General features: G+C 50.4%; 2 protein-coding genes across 2 annotated transcripts; one reads left to right on the top strand and one right to left on the bottom strand.

Moving 5' to 3' along the window:
• Positions 1-2: 2 nt before the first annotated feature.
• Positions 3-3,239, bottom strand: LOC131260821 (BLOC-2 complex member HPS5 homolog). The gene is made up of 4 exons (XM_058262649.1): positions 2,755-3,239; positions 2,297-2,686; positions 2,080-2,226; positions 3-2,012 (listed from the first exon to the last, which is right to left on the bottom strand). Exons 1-4 carry the CDS (start codon positions 2,845-2,847, stop codon positions 6-8), a joined length of 2,637 nt encoding a protein of 878 aa, XP_058118632.1. The 5' UTR covers positions 2,848-3,239; the 3' UTR covers positions 3-5.
• Positions 3,240-3,636: 397 nt separating this feature from the next.
• Positions 3,637-14,558, top strand: LOC131269489 (E3 SUMO-protein ligase RanBP2). Its single transcript, XM_058271868.1, has 7 exons — positions 3,637-3,994; positions 4,391-5,572; positions 5,637-10,706; positions 11,095-11,237; positions 11,327-12,204; positions 12,841-13,848; positions 13,929-14,558. Exons 1-7 carry the CDS (start codon positions 3,926-3,928, stop codon positions 14,234-14,236), a joined length of 8,658 nt encoding a protein of 2,885 aa, XP_058127851.1. The 5' UTR covers positions 3,637-3,925; the 3' UTR covers positions 14,237-14,558.
• Positions 14,559-14,702: the final 144 nt, after the last annotated feature.

Raw genomic sequence — 14,702 nt, 5'->3', positions numbered from 1 at the left:
CTATCTTACTTTGCTTCTAGCAGCAAACATCGAATGTAGAAACTGGGACTGATCACGCCTTTTGGAATGTTGTCAGCAAAACTGCGCAGCAGGCGTAAAAGTTGTGTTGGGGAGCTGGACTCCACATGCTCGATAGCAACGTTAAGCAGGTAGTTCCATTGGCGGAAGTTGCGTTCAGCTTTTGTTCCCGCTTCATTAAGATTGTCCTCGTCTGATCTATTGTCGTGATTATTGAGCTTAGACCCTAGTCTACCGATAGGGCACAGTTTATCACAGTTCAAACAGATCATTTCATTGCTCTGTTCGTACGAAAGGACAAATTCAAATAGCTGCTTCCAGTGATAAATAGTGAAGGGAATTTCTGCCGCAGCACGCTCGAACAGTTCATGATCAGCCAGATTCCAGACGCACGCTACCACCTTATCCTCGCGTCGATCCTGTATATAGTACCGTGTAACCGTTCGCCAGAGGTACGGTACTTGTTTAACCATTGCAAAACATTGCGCATATTCTTTGCGTGACCAGTAGTATTGCATCAAGCTGACACCGATGTCCCGATAGTGACACGTTTCGGTTGCCTGTAAATAGAATCCACATTCGGAACAACGCTCCAAACGATTCAGAACTGATCGATCGTTTGCTTCCGTCGTGTTGCACACGATAAAACAGTCCTTTATGAATTGCCTCGACGCGTCGTCGATTTCCCACAGAAGTTCCGGTTTCAAATATGCGAAGTAAATCCGCACACACTTGAGCCGGGCATTCGGTTCTTCGTTCTCTTCCATCACCGTTTCCAGCTTACCTAGCAAACGCACAATAGTTTCTGTGTCGTAGTCGTCGAAGATCTTTGCATACCGGTCGGCAAAGTTGAGATTACTAATGATCGATGATCGGTAGATGAGATACAGGTTTCGAACGGTTGCGTCATCCTCGGACGTTTCGTATCCATCCAGCAGGGATGTTGAAAATTTCTTCTTCATTTGTACCTTTGAACCATTAGGCGCGGCAAACGTTTGTCCCGTGCGCGTCCGTACCAGATCTTCCACAATTTCATTCTCATCTTCTGGAAACTCTTCCTCCACTGCTGCTTCGATACCAAACTCTGCCAGCAATCCGTTCCCGTTGGCACTGGCAAATCCGTTGTTATTGCTGGGTGCGTAGATTTTCGTTAAATTAAGTGTTTTTGGCCGCTCCGGACCACCACCGAGGAGGGTATTTTGCGCATTCAGTTGCTGTTGCTCGAAACCCATGAACATTTGCTTTATGTTTCTTCCATACTTGCCCCGGACAACGGACACAAGTGCTTCCTTTATAGTGGCTTCGGTCGAAAGGAGCAATGGACTCTCTTTTCCATTCAGCTGCTGCTGTTTTCCGCTGTTATTATTAAGCATATTATCTAAAATATAAACACCTTGCTGCTTTTGCTTTCGACCATCAAGTGCAGTGGTCGGTAGTGGCGAAGATTTTGGCGAACCCGAAGAAGGAGTGACCGTAGAGGTTTCGTCTTCTCCCTCAATTTCAACGCGAAGCTGGAAAAGACGATTTTCTCCAGAAAGCAAATAGATCCATTCATCTACCACGGCCACGTGCGTGATGTCGGTAAATTCATCCGTACGCAGTACGATTTTCGAGTGTACTGGATCGATGATAAGCAGATGGCAGCGATCGTGTACGAGCAGCAACTGACGGCGTATGGAATAAAGTACCTGAAACGGAACGACCATCATCGTTCCGTCTGATGGTACCGATGGACCTAAATCTAGCTCCGACTCCTGCAAACATTGCAACTGACGATGACGACGATTGGCGGCGGCTTGCTTGAATTGATGGGTTCGTATGACGTTGCCCTCGAGATCAGCCTCCCAGAGGCGACTACCGGGGCGAGAGCAGAATATCCGAACGTCTTCCTCATCGACGATCATCAGTGGTGGTGATGGTGGCGTTGGACCATTGTTCGGTTGTGCGATAACAAACGAGGCTCCATACTGACCCTCTCTTGGTCGATTACCAATCTAAATAAACGACAATTACAATAGTTAAGCTATAGCATACACTTACGATAAATTTCCCAATCAATACCTGTTTGAACTCTTCTCTAGCGGTATTGCAAAGCACGCATTTGGAGAGCGTCGACACGAGTAACAAGTCTTTGTAGCGATCAATTTGTACTATCCGATTTTCAAGCAGCAGCACGGGATGCAGGGTTATGTTGAGAATGTTGCGACCCTGTGTTAAGAAAAAACCCTAATGAATGTCATAGCTCTATATGCGCAAAGAATCTTATCACCATATTTACCATGAAAAGTGAGAACTGTATAAGTGACACAATACCCCTCGAGTCACCACAATACAGCTCCTTGTCGTCTTCCGTCCAGCAAAAACTCGTCACAAAGGCGACTACCTTATCCGGCGTCGGCCGACCATCGTTATCCCCAGATGGTGTCAGGTCCGTGCTGAGTATCTCCTTCACACTCGGTGGTTCCAGTTCAAGCAGCACGCCAATCGACCCGCTTTGATTACCTACCGCTATCTGCTTTTCATTGTGTGAAATCGATACCTTTCCAATGGCGCCCAGCTGGCTGGGAAAGATCGCCAAAAAGTTGGTCGTAATTCGATCGTATAGGTATAAGCTGCCGGAGTTGGCCCCAAAGACAAAGTATTTCGGTGAGCAATCGAAGCAGGTGAACTAGAAAACAATCGATTAGAAGATAGCTAGGAGTAGCAAACAAATACTGCGTTGCTTGGAAACCATACCTTGATGCGAGTGTTGTTACGCAAAGGCTGCCTAACGGCAGCGGATAATTCGGCTCGGTCTCGCAGCGCATATTTCTTATTTATGGCATCCATCCTATCGCGCCTCTAACTGAACGAGCTAGTCTTGCATTACCTTGAACCTTCGCTTGGACGGCTTTTTGATAACAGCGTTGGAAGCCGCTCAACCGTTCCGTTTTGGACAGAGCGTCCTCAAACGTGGAAGGAAGTTTTGTGTACTTTTACATCTTCTAGCTTTGTGTGGAGTGCTTTTCTTGGACTTGAAAACCAATATTTGATTTTTTCCTGGACAATGATGACTGAATCGAACAAACGTACACACTGATACGCATTCACATCAAGTACTGTCCACTCGAGGCAAACTGCAGCTAGGAAACTAGAGAATCCACTTTTTTCTTTTGTTTGAACATAAAAAAAATAGTAACAAACCGATGAACTATCTTATTCCTTTGATTGAGCCACAAAATAAGTTAGTTTCATTAAAAACTGCAGCAACGAATGAGATTGAACGAGCAAAGAAAAACCCTTTTCTGCTACTGAAGTAGCAGGTATGGTTAACTGTCAAATTCTTATCATCTGTCATTGAGGGTAAATCGAAAAACGCCCTTATAATTTCGTACGATTTTCACGAGAAGAGTGAAAAAATTACCTTATCATACAAAATTGATGAGAATCTTTCAGATAAACTAATGCATACATATTAAGGTGCCTTGTATGAACCACTTAAAGGTAAAAACAGGTCATACATTTTAAATTCGTTAGCAGTTAGCATGACACATGCAAGATGCGCTACATTTTCACCGGGAGCGACAGCTCGTTCCGCCGTTTGCCAGTCGCAACTACCACCGGTTCTTCGCGCCGAACTTCGCAAACTTTCAATAGCCGCTGAGGGAAGTAAAGGAAGCCTTGATTCGTGGAATTATTTTGCAAAATCGTGAAGCGTAGAAACGTGGGGTATTCTGCCGAAACTGAACAACTTGCGATCATTTTGATGTGCTTGGAGTGTAATAATCAACTTAGAACGGACTTTGCACACAAAAGTAGCATCATCTGTCGCTGCGATCGATTTGCGTCGTGCTACTCGCGGGGTGGATATATTTTTCCCCCAGTTTGATGTTAATTTTACTGTTGACCACAATTAATTGGTTGTAAAATGTTCTCGTCTAAGAAAGATATCGATCGACACGTTAAAACATCGCTCAATAAGCTGCCGGAAAATGAGGTAAGATGGAAAAACGGGTGACGAGCGTCGTCTGGAGAAGTACTGTACTTGGCACAATGATGTTTCTAGAAGGTTATTTTTTTGTCAATTTTATTCTGTGGTTAAGGTATCCCGTAAAATGCAAGATGTTTACGATAAGAAAATACGGGCATTTTTAAGCAGAATAGGATCTCTCGTGTTTCTTGTCTTTGTCCAAATCGTGATGAGACGAGCAGTATCGGTATTTGTCTCGAGTTTAAGGTTGAGGTTAGGATTCATTGCGTGAGGTATTGATCCTCCCCAGAGCGATAAATGTCCATTTTCTGTTCATTTTGATTAGGAAAAATAATTCTTAAATCGAGACAACAGTATAATATTGTTTATTGACCTGTTTATTGTTTTTTTTTTTAATTATAGCGCTACCTACGGGGTCTTGCTATCGCCCGGCAGTATTTTAGGTTGAACGAATTTGCCAGCGCAGAGCACTGGTTGTCGTGCTATCTGTCGGTGCAGGAGGACAGCGCTTCAGCACACAAATTGCTCGGCCAGTGCTACGAGAAACAGCGAAAGTTTGACCGGGCCATCACGTCGTATCAGCGTTCCCTGCAGCTGGACTCCAAGCAAACAGGGCTGATTACGGAGGTTTGTAAGCTGCTTCTGATGGACGAAAATTTAAGCAAGAATTTGTCGAAAGCGAAACACTGGTGCGATCTAGCGGAATCCGAACGCATCAACCATGAGGCGGTGCTCAACCTGAAGCTAAAGGTCGCCAACAAGGATGCCACCACGGACAAGAAGATGGTGAAGGATATCATTTTGAAGGAGATCATTGCGCGCCCGCTCGATCCATCCCTGCGCGTCCGGTTGGTGGACTACTTTATCGATGAGAAAAAGCTGGATGAAGCGTTCAAGTATTGTTTCGAGCTGGAGATGAAATTTTCCGATTCGTTCCTGCAGTCGATCGAGTGGACGAACGGTGTGGCCAACCTGCTGGCCAAGTACACCGAGTCGCCAGCGGGCCAACAGAAACACTGGAATTACTATCTTCTGCAGGCGATCGTGCTTGATCGGCAGATCTACCTTAATCTGCTGGCCGATTCCACGATGGAAACTATCAAACGTAGCAACATGAAGGAGGTGGCTCACAAACTTTACGAACTGGACCAGACGCTTCGACAGGTAGCTGAGAAGGGCCGCAATGCGGCTCCGCAGAAGCAGATGGCGCACGAGTATCTGCGTCACTATCGCGGCCAGCTGTTGCTGTATTCAGCATCGTTGCTGTTCAAAGGCTCAACACAGGATCAGACCGGGACTAATGTGGGCCGCTCTCGGGATACCACGAAGAAATGTCTGGCGCTGCTATTGTTGGCATACCAGTGCGGTGTACCGGACCCGGACGAGCAGTGGTTGAAGCAGAGCAATGAGTCGACACGTCACGTCATGGCATTCTGGAATAAACAGGCCGCATTTCGGTGCTGCCAGGCCGGCAGTACCGTGCTGTCGTGCGTTGAAGAAAGCGTTGACGTGTCAGTGCTTGCTCAGATTCAGAGCGTCACCGAGTCCAAGGTTTGGACAACAGCTGATGATCTCATTAATCAGGTATACTCGTATGAAAAACTGAACCTACGGTATCCTGGTATTTATTATTAGTATTACTTTGTAGGTTCGTCAACTATGCTCCGATCCCGGATGGCGCAAGCAGGTGTTTCGCTCGCTCTACCCCTCCGGCGACCCGTCGGCAAAGGCCTCATCGGCGTCCTATTTCGTCCAGGATGGAACTGCCTTCGGCGAACCGCAGTATGTGCTGCCGAAACGCGAACAACTCGATCTATATCTAGAGCTGGCACAACCACTGTACCCTTCGTCGCTTCCGTACTTGGTCTACCTCGGGCTCGTCATGGGCACCGAAAACCTGTCCGAGTTACGCTGCAAAGCCTTCCCGCGGCTGAACTTTTCCACCAACAACCTCGAGAACTGCAACCTGGAGACGCTGAACCAGCTCGACATGGACTCGTTCCTCTACTGCGCAATTCTGGTGGCACAGAGCAACTTGGACGGTGCGCGGCAACATCTGCATCATCAGCAGCAAGGTCGTCCATCGTTGCTTCCGGCCGCCAACCTTATCCCGCTGCTATGCGAAGACAACAAGATCGACTGGTGGAGCACGGCCTATCATCTGATTCGGAGCAGCACGGCGAAGGATGCGGCGGCCAGCGTGGCGGAACAGAGGCAGCTGCTGCAGCATGGTCTACAAGCGATCCGCGGCACTGGTGCACCGTTGTGCGATGTGATCGTGTTGCTGAAGCTCGGTCAGGTTCTCGCGAAGCGCGCGTCCGGAAGTACGCTGATTACGGCGGAAGAGCGACGCTATGTTGAGTGTCGGGCCGAGGCCGTCTACCGTGCGGGTGTGCTGCTCTGGAAGATCCGCAGCGAATCGTCTAGCCTCGGTACCGGTCCTGGGATGTTCTTCAAGTATGGCATCGAGTCATACGATTGCCAGCATGAGACAGTGAAGCTAGCAGAGACAGCCATAACGTTTCTTGCGAGCGTGTACTTCAAGCACGGTCGGTACGAAGAGTTCACGCAGGACTTTGGTGGCATACCGCTGCCGTTTGCAGCGTACTTCCGCGCCGAAGCGTTCCGTAAGCTAGATGAATCGAACAAGACGCCGCTGAAGGCGAAGAAGTTCTACTCGGAGCGGGCCCGCGAGTGCATCCGGCAGACGCAGCGCTACTTGGAGTTGCCGTACATCGATCGCAACCACCCGCTGAACTTTGTAGTACAGAACGAGCTGAAGCGACTGTCATCGTTGAACGATTCGCTGGATGGAAGTCTTAACACTTCCGCCAACGGGGGCGGTGGGGACGATAGCGATCAGTTCCAATCGTTTACCTCTTCGTTGACAAACCCAATGATAGCCGGCGGTGGAGCCGGTGGCGCTGGCGCAATGTCCGGTCATGCTGATCGCGATACAGCCACTGCTGCTGCGACTGCGGCTGCTACGGTTTGTTTAGCGAAGACGAACGAACTAGAGTCACTCATAAGACAGATGATGGAAACACTCACGTTCGTGAAGGAGGATGTGCTGGGAATTCGTAACGATGTTGGCGATATGCAGGATCGGTTAGTGAAGATCGAGGAGAACATCTATAGAAAACCTGCCGAAAAGGTCGGTGGAACTTCCGTCGGTGGCGGAACTAGTTCGAGTGGCGCAGCGCCAGTCATCGATGAGCCATCGACAGTGTCTGCCGCCGCAACGGCCGCCGCTATGCAGGCCATGAACGACATGTATCTCATGGACGAGTTCCAAAATAACGCGGCCGCAGCAGCAGCTGCTGCCGCTTATCATCAGGCAGCCACCGTTGGTCGTCTGCCACCTCAGCAAACGCCCTATCATGCCCTGTACGCGAACGCTTACCCGAACTACTTGTCTCAAGTCGCGTCGTCCCCACATCAACAGGTGCAGATTCTAGCATCACGCGGTCACCCGATGGGACCGATGGGAGCATCACCGATGCACCAAGCAGCGTACCAGCATCCGGACAGTCTGCTTGTGGCTGCAGCTGGTTCTCCGGCGGCAACCGCCGGAGGTTATCATAATCCTGTGTACCAGCCACAGCAGGTTCCACCACCGCCAGTTGCACCCCCCGGAGCACCGGCGATGCTAGCTGCGGCTCCCAGTACGACCAATAATACTACGCCAATGCAAAAACAGGCGGGCGGCCTTTCGATCGAGCAGTCGCTCCAAACGCCCGCTTTGTTGAGCAGCTGGAACAACACCTACAACAACACTTTTAACATTCCACCGTCCGGCATTGGTGGCGGTGGTGGTGGTGTGGCAGTGTCGGCCGGTAGTGTGACAGCTCCTGCTCCAGCTCCTGCGCACCACCTTCCACCACCAGTGGTCGAAGTAAAAGGCGGAGCACCGGTGAACGTGGTCATCACTAGCTCCGATCCGTTACCGCCGCCACCGAGTGGTAATAGCTCCACGTTCGCTTCCGGTACAGGTGGCGTACAGCCGACATACAGCGTTACGATTCCTCCCCAGCACATCAAGCATAGCAACACCGGAGGCAGCATTGGTCAGGGCACGACCGGCGGCAGCATGAACGTTTCAAAGGCAGTGGAAGCTATCTCACCGGCGGCATCATCTAACACTACGCCGCAGTTTTCGCTGGCGGCCACCACCGCGCCGACGGCAATTAAACCGGTTGCTTCCGTCTCGGTTTCGTCTCCATCGTTCTTCGCCAATCTGATGTCCGCTTCGCCGGCCGCCAAGGTAACCGACGGTGGTGCGGACGATGGCGATGACGATGATGACGCGCGAAACGTTTCGGGCAGTGCCCCCGAGTACGATCCGCGCCCCGACTTCCAGCCGATCATTCCACTGCCCGATGAGATTGTGGTGCGCACGGGCGAGGAGGACGAGGAGCAGATGTTTACCGGGCGCTCGAAGCTGCTCCGTTTGGTCGATCGCGAGTGGAAGGAGCGCGGACTGGGTGAACTGAAAATTCTGCGCTCGAAGGCGGATCCGAGCAAGTATCGGATCGTAATGCGGCGTGAGCAGGTGCACAAGATCTGCGCCAACCATTACATCACGCCGGAGCTGATCATCAAGCCGATGGAGAAGCGCCCCGAGTGCTACATCTGGGCGGCGATGGACTTTGCCGACGAGCAACCGCGCAAGGAGTCGTTCTGCGCACGCTTCGGTAGTGCCGATCTGGCGAAGCAGTTCTACGAGGCGTTCGTGGCGGCACGCAATGAGGTGGCCCGCCTGAGAGGAAGCGATTCATCCGCTGGAGACACCACTTCGGCACCACCGCCAACCACAACGGGGAGCTTTACGTTCAGCAGCACTCCAAAGTCGACGGGTGGCAAGGGCAGCAGCAGCAGCACTACGACTAACACCACCACGCCTCAGGCGGCACCGACCTCGACTTCGAAGCCGTTCGGGGAGTTTACATTCGCGAAGAACTACACACCACCTGCCAAAACCACCGGCGAGCAGCCGACTGGCGCCTCCTCCACGCAGCAGACCGACGGGAAACCGAGTCCGTTCGCTTCATTCACTTTCAAGGCGGCACAGCAAGGGGCGGACGGCACAGCAGCAGCCCCGGCTAGCTTTGGTAACATCTTCGGTTCATTGAACACAAACACCAGCGGCGGTGCTCTAGGATTTGAGGAGAAGGATTTCAAATGCACCCACGAGGTTTCCATCGTTGGCTTGAAGCGTAAAGATCAACCACAGGCTAAGGAGTGGACGGACTGCGGTGTGTCGAGTGGAAATTTGCGTCTCCTTGCTCCTTGCGTCTCATCTTCGATGACGGCGGCGGCGGCGACGGTACGATTGCTACTGCGCAAACCGCCCCCGCTACCCACCGTTTGCCTTAATCAGATCCTGGCCACAGAAACCAAATTCGGCGCGATCGAAAAGAATGGTTGTACCTGGACCGTAGCACAGGATGCCGCTTATCCGATGGCGAAGGGTCCGATCACGTTTGCCGCGTTCTTCAAGACCGGCGACGAACGTGATCGTTTTCTGGTTACCGTTCAGAACACACTGTCCCCGAAGGCAGCAGCAACAACGAAAGCGGCTACTGCCGGTGCTGGTGGCGCTGGATTTGGTGATCTGTTCAAACCGAAATCGGGCAGCTGGGATTGCAGCCAGTGCTACGTGAACAACAAAGCCGACGCTAGCCGGTGCCTCGCGTGTGATGGACCGCGGGATCCTTCAAAGAAGGACGATAGCAGTACCACCCTGGCGGCTAAATCGAAACCCGCGGGAGGCCTGTTTGGTAGTCTTGTCCCACCGGCCGACGGTGGCAGTAAGTTTACGTTCGGTATGCCACAAACGACGGCGCTCACGGCCGGTACGACACCAAGCTTCGGCGTTAAGAAGGATGAGTCGGTTAAACCAGCGACGCCGGTGGTGGTAACATCCACTCCGGCAAAGACTGGAACTGGTACTGCAGGAGGAGGAGTAGGCTTTGGCGATAAATTCAAACCGAAACCAGGTGCATGGACGTGCAACGGGTGCTATCTGTCAAACGCAGCCGACACCCTCTACTGTCTCAGCTGCGAAGCTCCGAAAGACGATACTGTACCGAAAAAGTCGGCCAATACTGGTGGCACACCGGCCGGTGCTTCGGTAGCTGGGCTGCTGAAAGCAGCCGACACTATGCCAAAGTTTAATTTCACCGCCGGAGGCGGCTTCACTTTTGGTGCAACATCATCGGCGGTAGCTGGACCGACGGCAACCACCACCACTTCAACAGCATCCACCGTGCCTACTTCAATTCCAGCATCTATTACACCACAACCACCACCGGCGTTCGGGGGAACTGGTGGATTTACATTCGGTAGTCCTATGAAGCCGGCGACTGCTACTCCAGCAGCATCTCAGTCATCGGACAGTCTCGGCCAGGGAGGGCTTGTTAAGCCCGTGTTTAAGTTCGAACTTCCCACACCGGCCGGTGGTCTATCCTTTGGTTCGAAGCTAACCTCCGGTGGCGGAGATGCCATCAGCAAGCTAGACCCGCCGGAGAAGGCAACGTTTGGGTTTGTTTTTAAACCGAAATCGCCAGGACGCACATTGAGCGGGGGTTCGACCGGACCAGGAGTAGCCACCGAGGGAGGCGCCGGCGACGATGATGGTGCCGCCGGCGGTGACAACAGCGTCACGGAGGAGGAGAATAACACCTACTTTGCCCCAGTAATCCCACTCCCGGACAAGGTAAGCCGTTAGTTACAGATCTAAAATTTTCGCAACTCAACTGTTCTCACACTGGCAAGTCCTCGAACGTAGTTTTGGATAAAAGACGTTAAACTATAATGTTTAACGGCTTGTATGCAGTAGGCAATGATACTTCCCTTATGTATAATAGGACGCATTATGCTAGGTTTACATGAAGTACAAAGTAACCTTTGTAATGTATTTTTCGGTCGGCGAGTGGAAAATCGATTTGCTCAAATTTGCGCACCCGCTATTGAGTGCGAGCGCATGGAACATACTTATTTATGATGTTCGTTAATAAGATTTTGGTGAACATATTACCTCTCTGCTGTTTTTTAAACAAACTAACTAATATTTTTCATATAATGCTATCGCAAATGGATGATAGGTCGAAGTGAAAACCGGTGAAGAAGACGAGGATATTTTATATGCACATCGCGCCAAATTGTACCGGTTCGTATCCTCGGAGTGGAAGGAACGTGGCATCGGAGATGTAAAAATCTTGAAACATAAAGAAACGGGCAAACTAAGGTATGAAATTCTCCACATTTTTTTAATCAAAGTTCGCATTGTTTGCTTTTGTCAAATGTGATTCATTGTTGCTGTCTTTTTTTTCGTAGAGTTGTAATGCGCCGCGAGCAAGTCCTAAAGATCTGTCTGAATCACGCGCTGACCGAGGACGTTTGCTACTCGAAGAAGGACGATAAATCGTGGCAGTTTGTAGCGAACGACTTCTCCGAGGGTGCGTTCGAGCTGATGAATTTCTGCCTGCGCTTCAAGTCGACCGATATCGCACAAGAGTTCCGCGATGCCATCACTGATGCACTGAGTGGCAAGCTGACCGCAAGCACAAGTCAGGTAGCCACCGGTGGCGGCGGAGCTAAATCATCGGAACTGCACGATTCCACGATCACGTCCACCACATCACCCGGCGGTGCAACCGGCGAACTGAACTTTTCCAAGCTAAGTGATATATCGCTGAATGAGCGCGAAACGGCACAGAAGCTAAAGCTACCAGATAATTTCTTCGACTGCCCCGCGACAACCTGTGTGGGATGTCGCGGATGCGATCCGGATGCATATGTGTTTCCAACTGTGGACGGCAGGAATCTCGTAGGCGAGACGGATGCCGACGATGATCCCTTACCGATCGATATCAAGGATGTGAAACCGCTTCCGAAGCTCGTTCCGAAGCAAGTTACTTTTGGCACACCATCCACCGCGGGAGATAACCCGGCTACGGTTACAGCCGCTGGTACAGCTGCTGCGGTGGGAGTAGGAGGAGGAGCACTGTTTGCTGGATTCTCATCCGGAGCAGCTACTAAGACGACTCCAGTTTTTGCTGCGAGTAATGCTACCAGTAACTTTTTGTCATCCGAGCAGAAGTCGTCGTCGTCTCCGTTTACCCCGGCGAACAGTTCCATTTTCAGTGAGAGCCCCACCACGAACACAGATCAGTCGGGAGGGGCTAACGTCAACAATAAGTTAATATTTGGAAGTAAGTTCAGTCTCTTTACGGACTGTTGAATCGAGTTACAGCGTTTTATACTCACCTAGCAACCCCGCCAGTGTACGTAGACAATCAAAAGTACTAGCCTACTGTAAAGTATTTGATGTTAAATCGTCAATCCTCCAAATGGCAACACAAACGGCTTAGTAGACAATTCATCGCTTTCTAGGATCTACCAAAATGATAGATGTCGTATAGATGTTTGTAGTAGACACGATCAGTTGAAAGGTACAGGATAAGGTAGGTTATGATCGCTTTTTCGCATCAGAAAACGAGCGCGATTCACAACAATCCTCGCAAAAGTATATTTTCCACCGGCAAGTGATTTTTCCCTACTTTTACCTGCCGCATCCCTCGACTGGTCGTGTCTGCTACAAACATCCATACGACAACTATCATTTTGGTAGATCCTAGTAAGCCACGAATTGTCTACTTGATCCGTTTTTGTTGCAATTTAGAGGTTTGACGATTCAACATCAAATACTTATACTGTAGGCTAGCATTTTTGATGCTCAACGTACACTGCCGGGGTTGCTAGGTGAGATGAAAGACGCTGTAATCAAAAAACCTGTATTTTTATACTACTTTTTTTTTATTACTACTTTACTTTATTACTACTTTTAGGCTCAACTGGCGTTGGTTCGTCTTCGGCAGGTGGTGGTGGATCTATTTTTTCAGCGTCACTCAACACCACTCCGAAAACATCATTCGTTTCGCCACCTTCGTCCACCGTTCCGGCTGGTACTACAGCAACGGACGACGGGGAGAAAAAGGTCGAAGTTGTTACGTCCAAACCCTCCTCCACGACTACCGTCACTTCGTTGTTGCAACAGGCAACCCTAACGACGCCTTCACCTGCGAAACCGGCGCAGAGTGGCGGTAGTCTGTTCGGTTCAGTCAGCTTTGGTAGTGGTGGCGGTGGCGGCGGCTTTGGGTCGACCGGAAGCACTACTAACATCTTTGGTGGGCCGAACATCTTTGCCACTCCACCAACGTCGACTGCCGGCGCACCGGCCAACACCACCAGCACCACATCGGGTGGAGGTCTTTTTGGTAGCGTTACCGGATTCGGTGATTCCGCGCTGAAACAACCATCCGTGTTTGGTGGCAGTGGTTTCACGTTCGGCGGCCTTGCTAAACAGGCCAACGCAGCATCTCCGTTGACGACCAACACTCCATCTCCATTCGGGAAATCTACTGAGGCAGCACCGGTGCTCAAAATGGACGATAATGTGAGCTTTGCGTCCCTTGCGAGCAACAGCCCGGACTTCAGTGGGTTCATGAAGAAAGGAGATGAAGCTGTCGCAGGGCCCGGCGGTAGTAACAGCAAACCAACAGGCGTAGGAGGCTTCGTGGGACTGACGGTGAAAGAGGACTTCTTTTCACGCTCGGCAGCGGCGAAATTAAACAGCAGCGCCGAAGGTACCGGTAACAATGGTAATGCGGAGGACTCGGTGGGTGGGGATGGTGCTGGAGCAGGTGATGAAAACTACGACCCGTACTACGCCCCGGTGATACAGCTTCCCGACGAGATCGAAGTCCGTACGGGCGAAGAGGATGAGACGAAACTGTTCGGAGATCGTGCCAAGCTGTACCGGTACGACTCAGATACAAAGGAATGGAAAGAACGAGGTTTGTAGCGATTTATTTTATTCTAATGCACCAGCCCACTTTAACTTTGTTTAACCTCACTTTCTCTCTCCCCCTGGAAGGTGTTGGTGAGTTGAAGGTCCTACACCATCCTGTACGCAACACGTACCGGCTCCTGCTGCGGCGTGAGCAGATCCACAAGCTCGTGCTGAATCATGCCATTACAGCCGAGCTCGCCATCACCCCAATGAACAATTCTGCCAAGGCATTCATGTGGGGTGCAATGAATCACGCCGAGTCGCCAGGTCAGCTGGAGAAGCTGGCAGTTCGCTTCAAGAACGAGGCCATCGCCGACCAGTTTCGTGGTGTGGTGGAACAGTGTCAGGAGAGTTTGCGCTCCCGGCCAGATCTTGAGCCGGACCAGGATTAGTGTTAGGAGTTAGCACCGTGAAATTGTAATAGGTTCGGATTTCTGTAGTTCTGTTCATTATCATTATCGTCGTATGACTTCGTATAGTACTCCATATACCATCTATTCGTTCGCATGCCTATGCTTATACTAAACGGCAGAGTAGGGATAACATTCTGCTCGCTAAAAGACTCCCGCGGCGATACGGTACGCATTAGAATAACATGAAATGTCGTTTATCTCTTTTAGGTGTAAGGTAGAAGTAACGATTACTGAAGAATTGTTATATGCAACACAACGAAATAAATTCAATGGAAATTCAATAAATAAGACATACAACAAAATGGCGTAAATCCACTGTTTTGTTTTTTATTGGCTTGCAATGGATGTACTACATAAGTATGGATATTTTGGAATGGATTTCTCTCTATGCTCCATATTATTTTTTTTTAACGGGGCCCAAAAGTAATCTTCGTTTTACCGCACG

This window comes from Anopheles coustani, chromosome 3 (assembly GCF_943734705.1).
Source record: "Anopheles coustani chromosome 3, idAnoCousDA_361_x.2, whole genome shotgun sequence".
In the NCBI taxonomy this organism is placed as follows: domain Eukaryota; kingdom Metazoa; phylum Arthropoda; class Insecta; order Diptera; family Culicidae; genus Anopheles; species Anopheles coustani.
The sequence above is the reverse complement of the archived record's forward strand: the minus strand, read 5'-3'. Positions and strand labels throughout refer to the sequence as shown.

Bases quoted from the DNA above. Each gene is read 5' to 3' on its own strand.
- LOC131260821 (XM_058262649.1), bottom strand. From the start codon at position 2,847: ATGGATGCCATAAATAAGAAATATGCGCTGCGAGACCGAGCCGAATTA. The intron at 2,227-2,296 runs GTAAATATGGTG...TTCTTAACACAG, and splicing joins TACAGTTCTCACTTTTCATG to GGTCGCAACATTCTCAACAT. The intron at 2,013-2,079 runs GTATTGATTGGG...TCGTTTATTTAG, and splicing joins CTAGAGAAGAGTTCAAACAG to ATTGGTAATCGACCAAGAGA.
- LOC131269489 (XM_058271868.1), top strand. From the start codon at position 3,926: ATGTTCTCGTCTAAGAAAGATATCGATCGACACGTTAAAACATCGCTC. The intron at 10,707-11,094 runs GTAAGCCGTTAG...AATGGATGATAG, and splicing joins TAATCCCACTCCCGGACAAG to GTCGAAGTGAAAACCGGTGA. The intron at 13,849-13,928 runs GTTTGTAGCGAT...TCCCCCTGGAAG, and splicing joins AAAGGAATGGAAAGAACGAG to GTGTTGGTGAGTTGAAGGTC.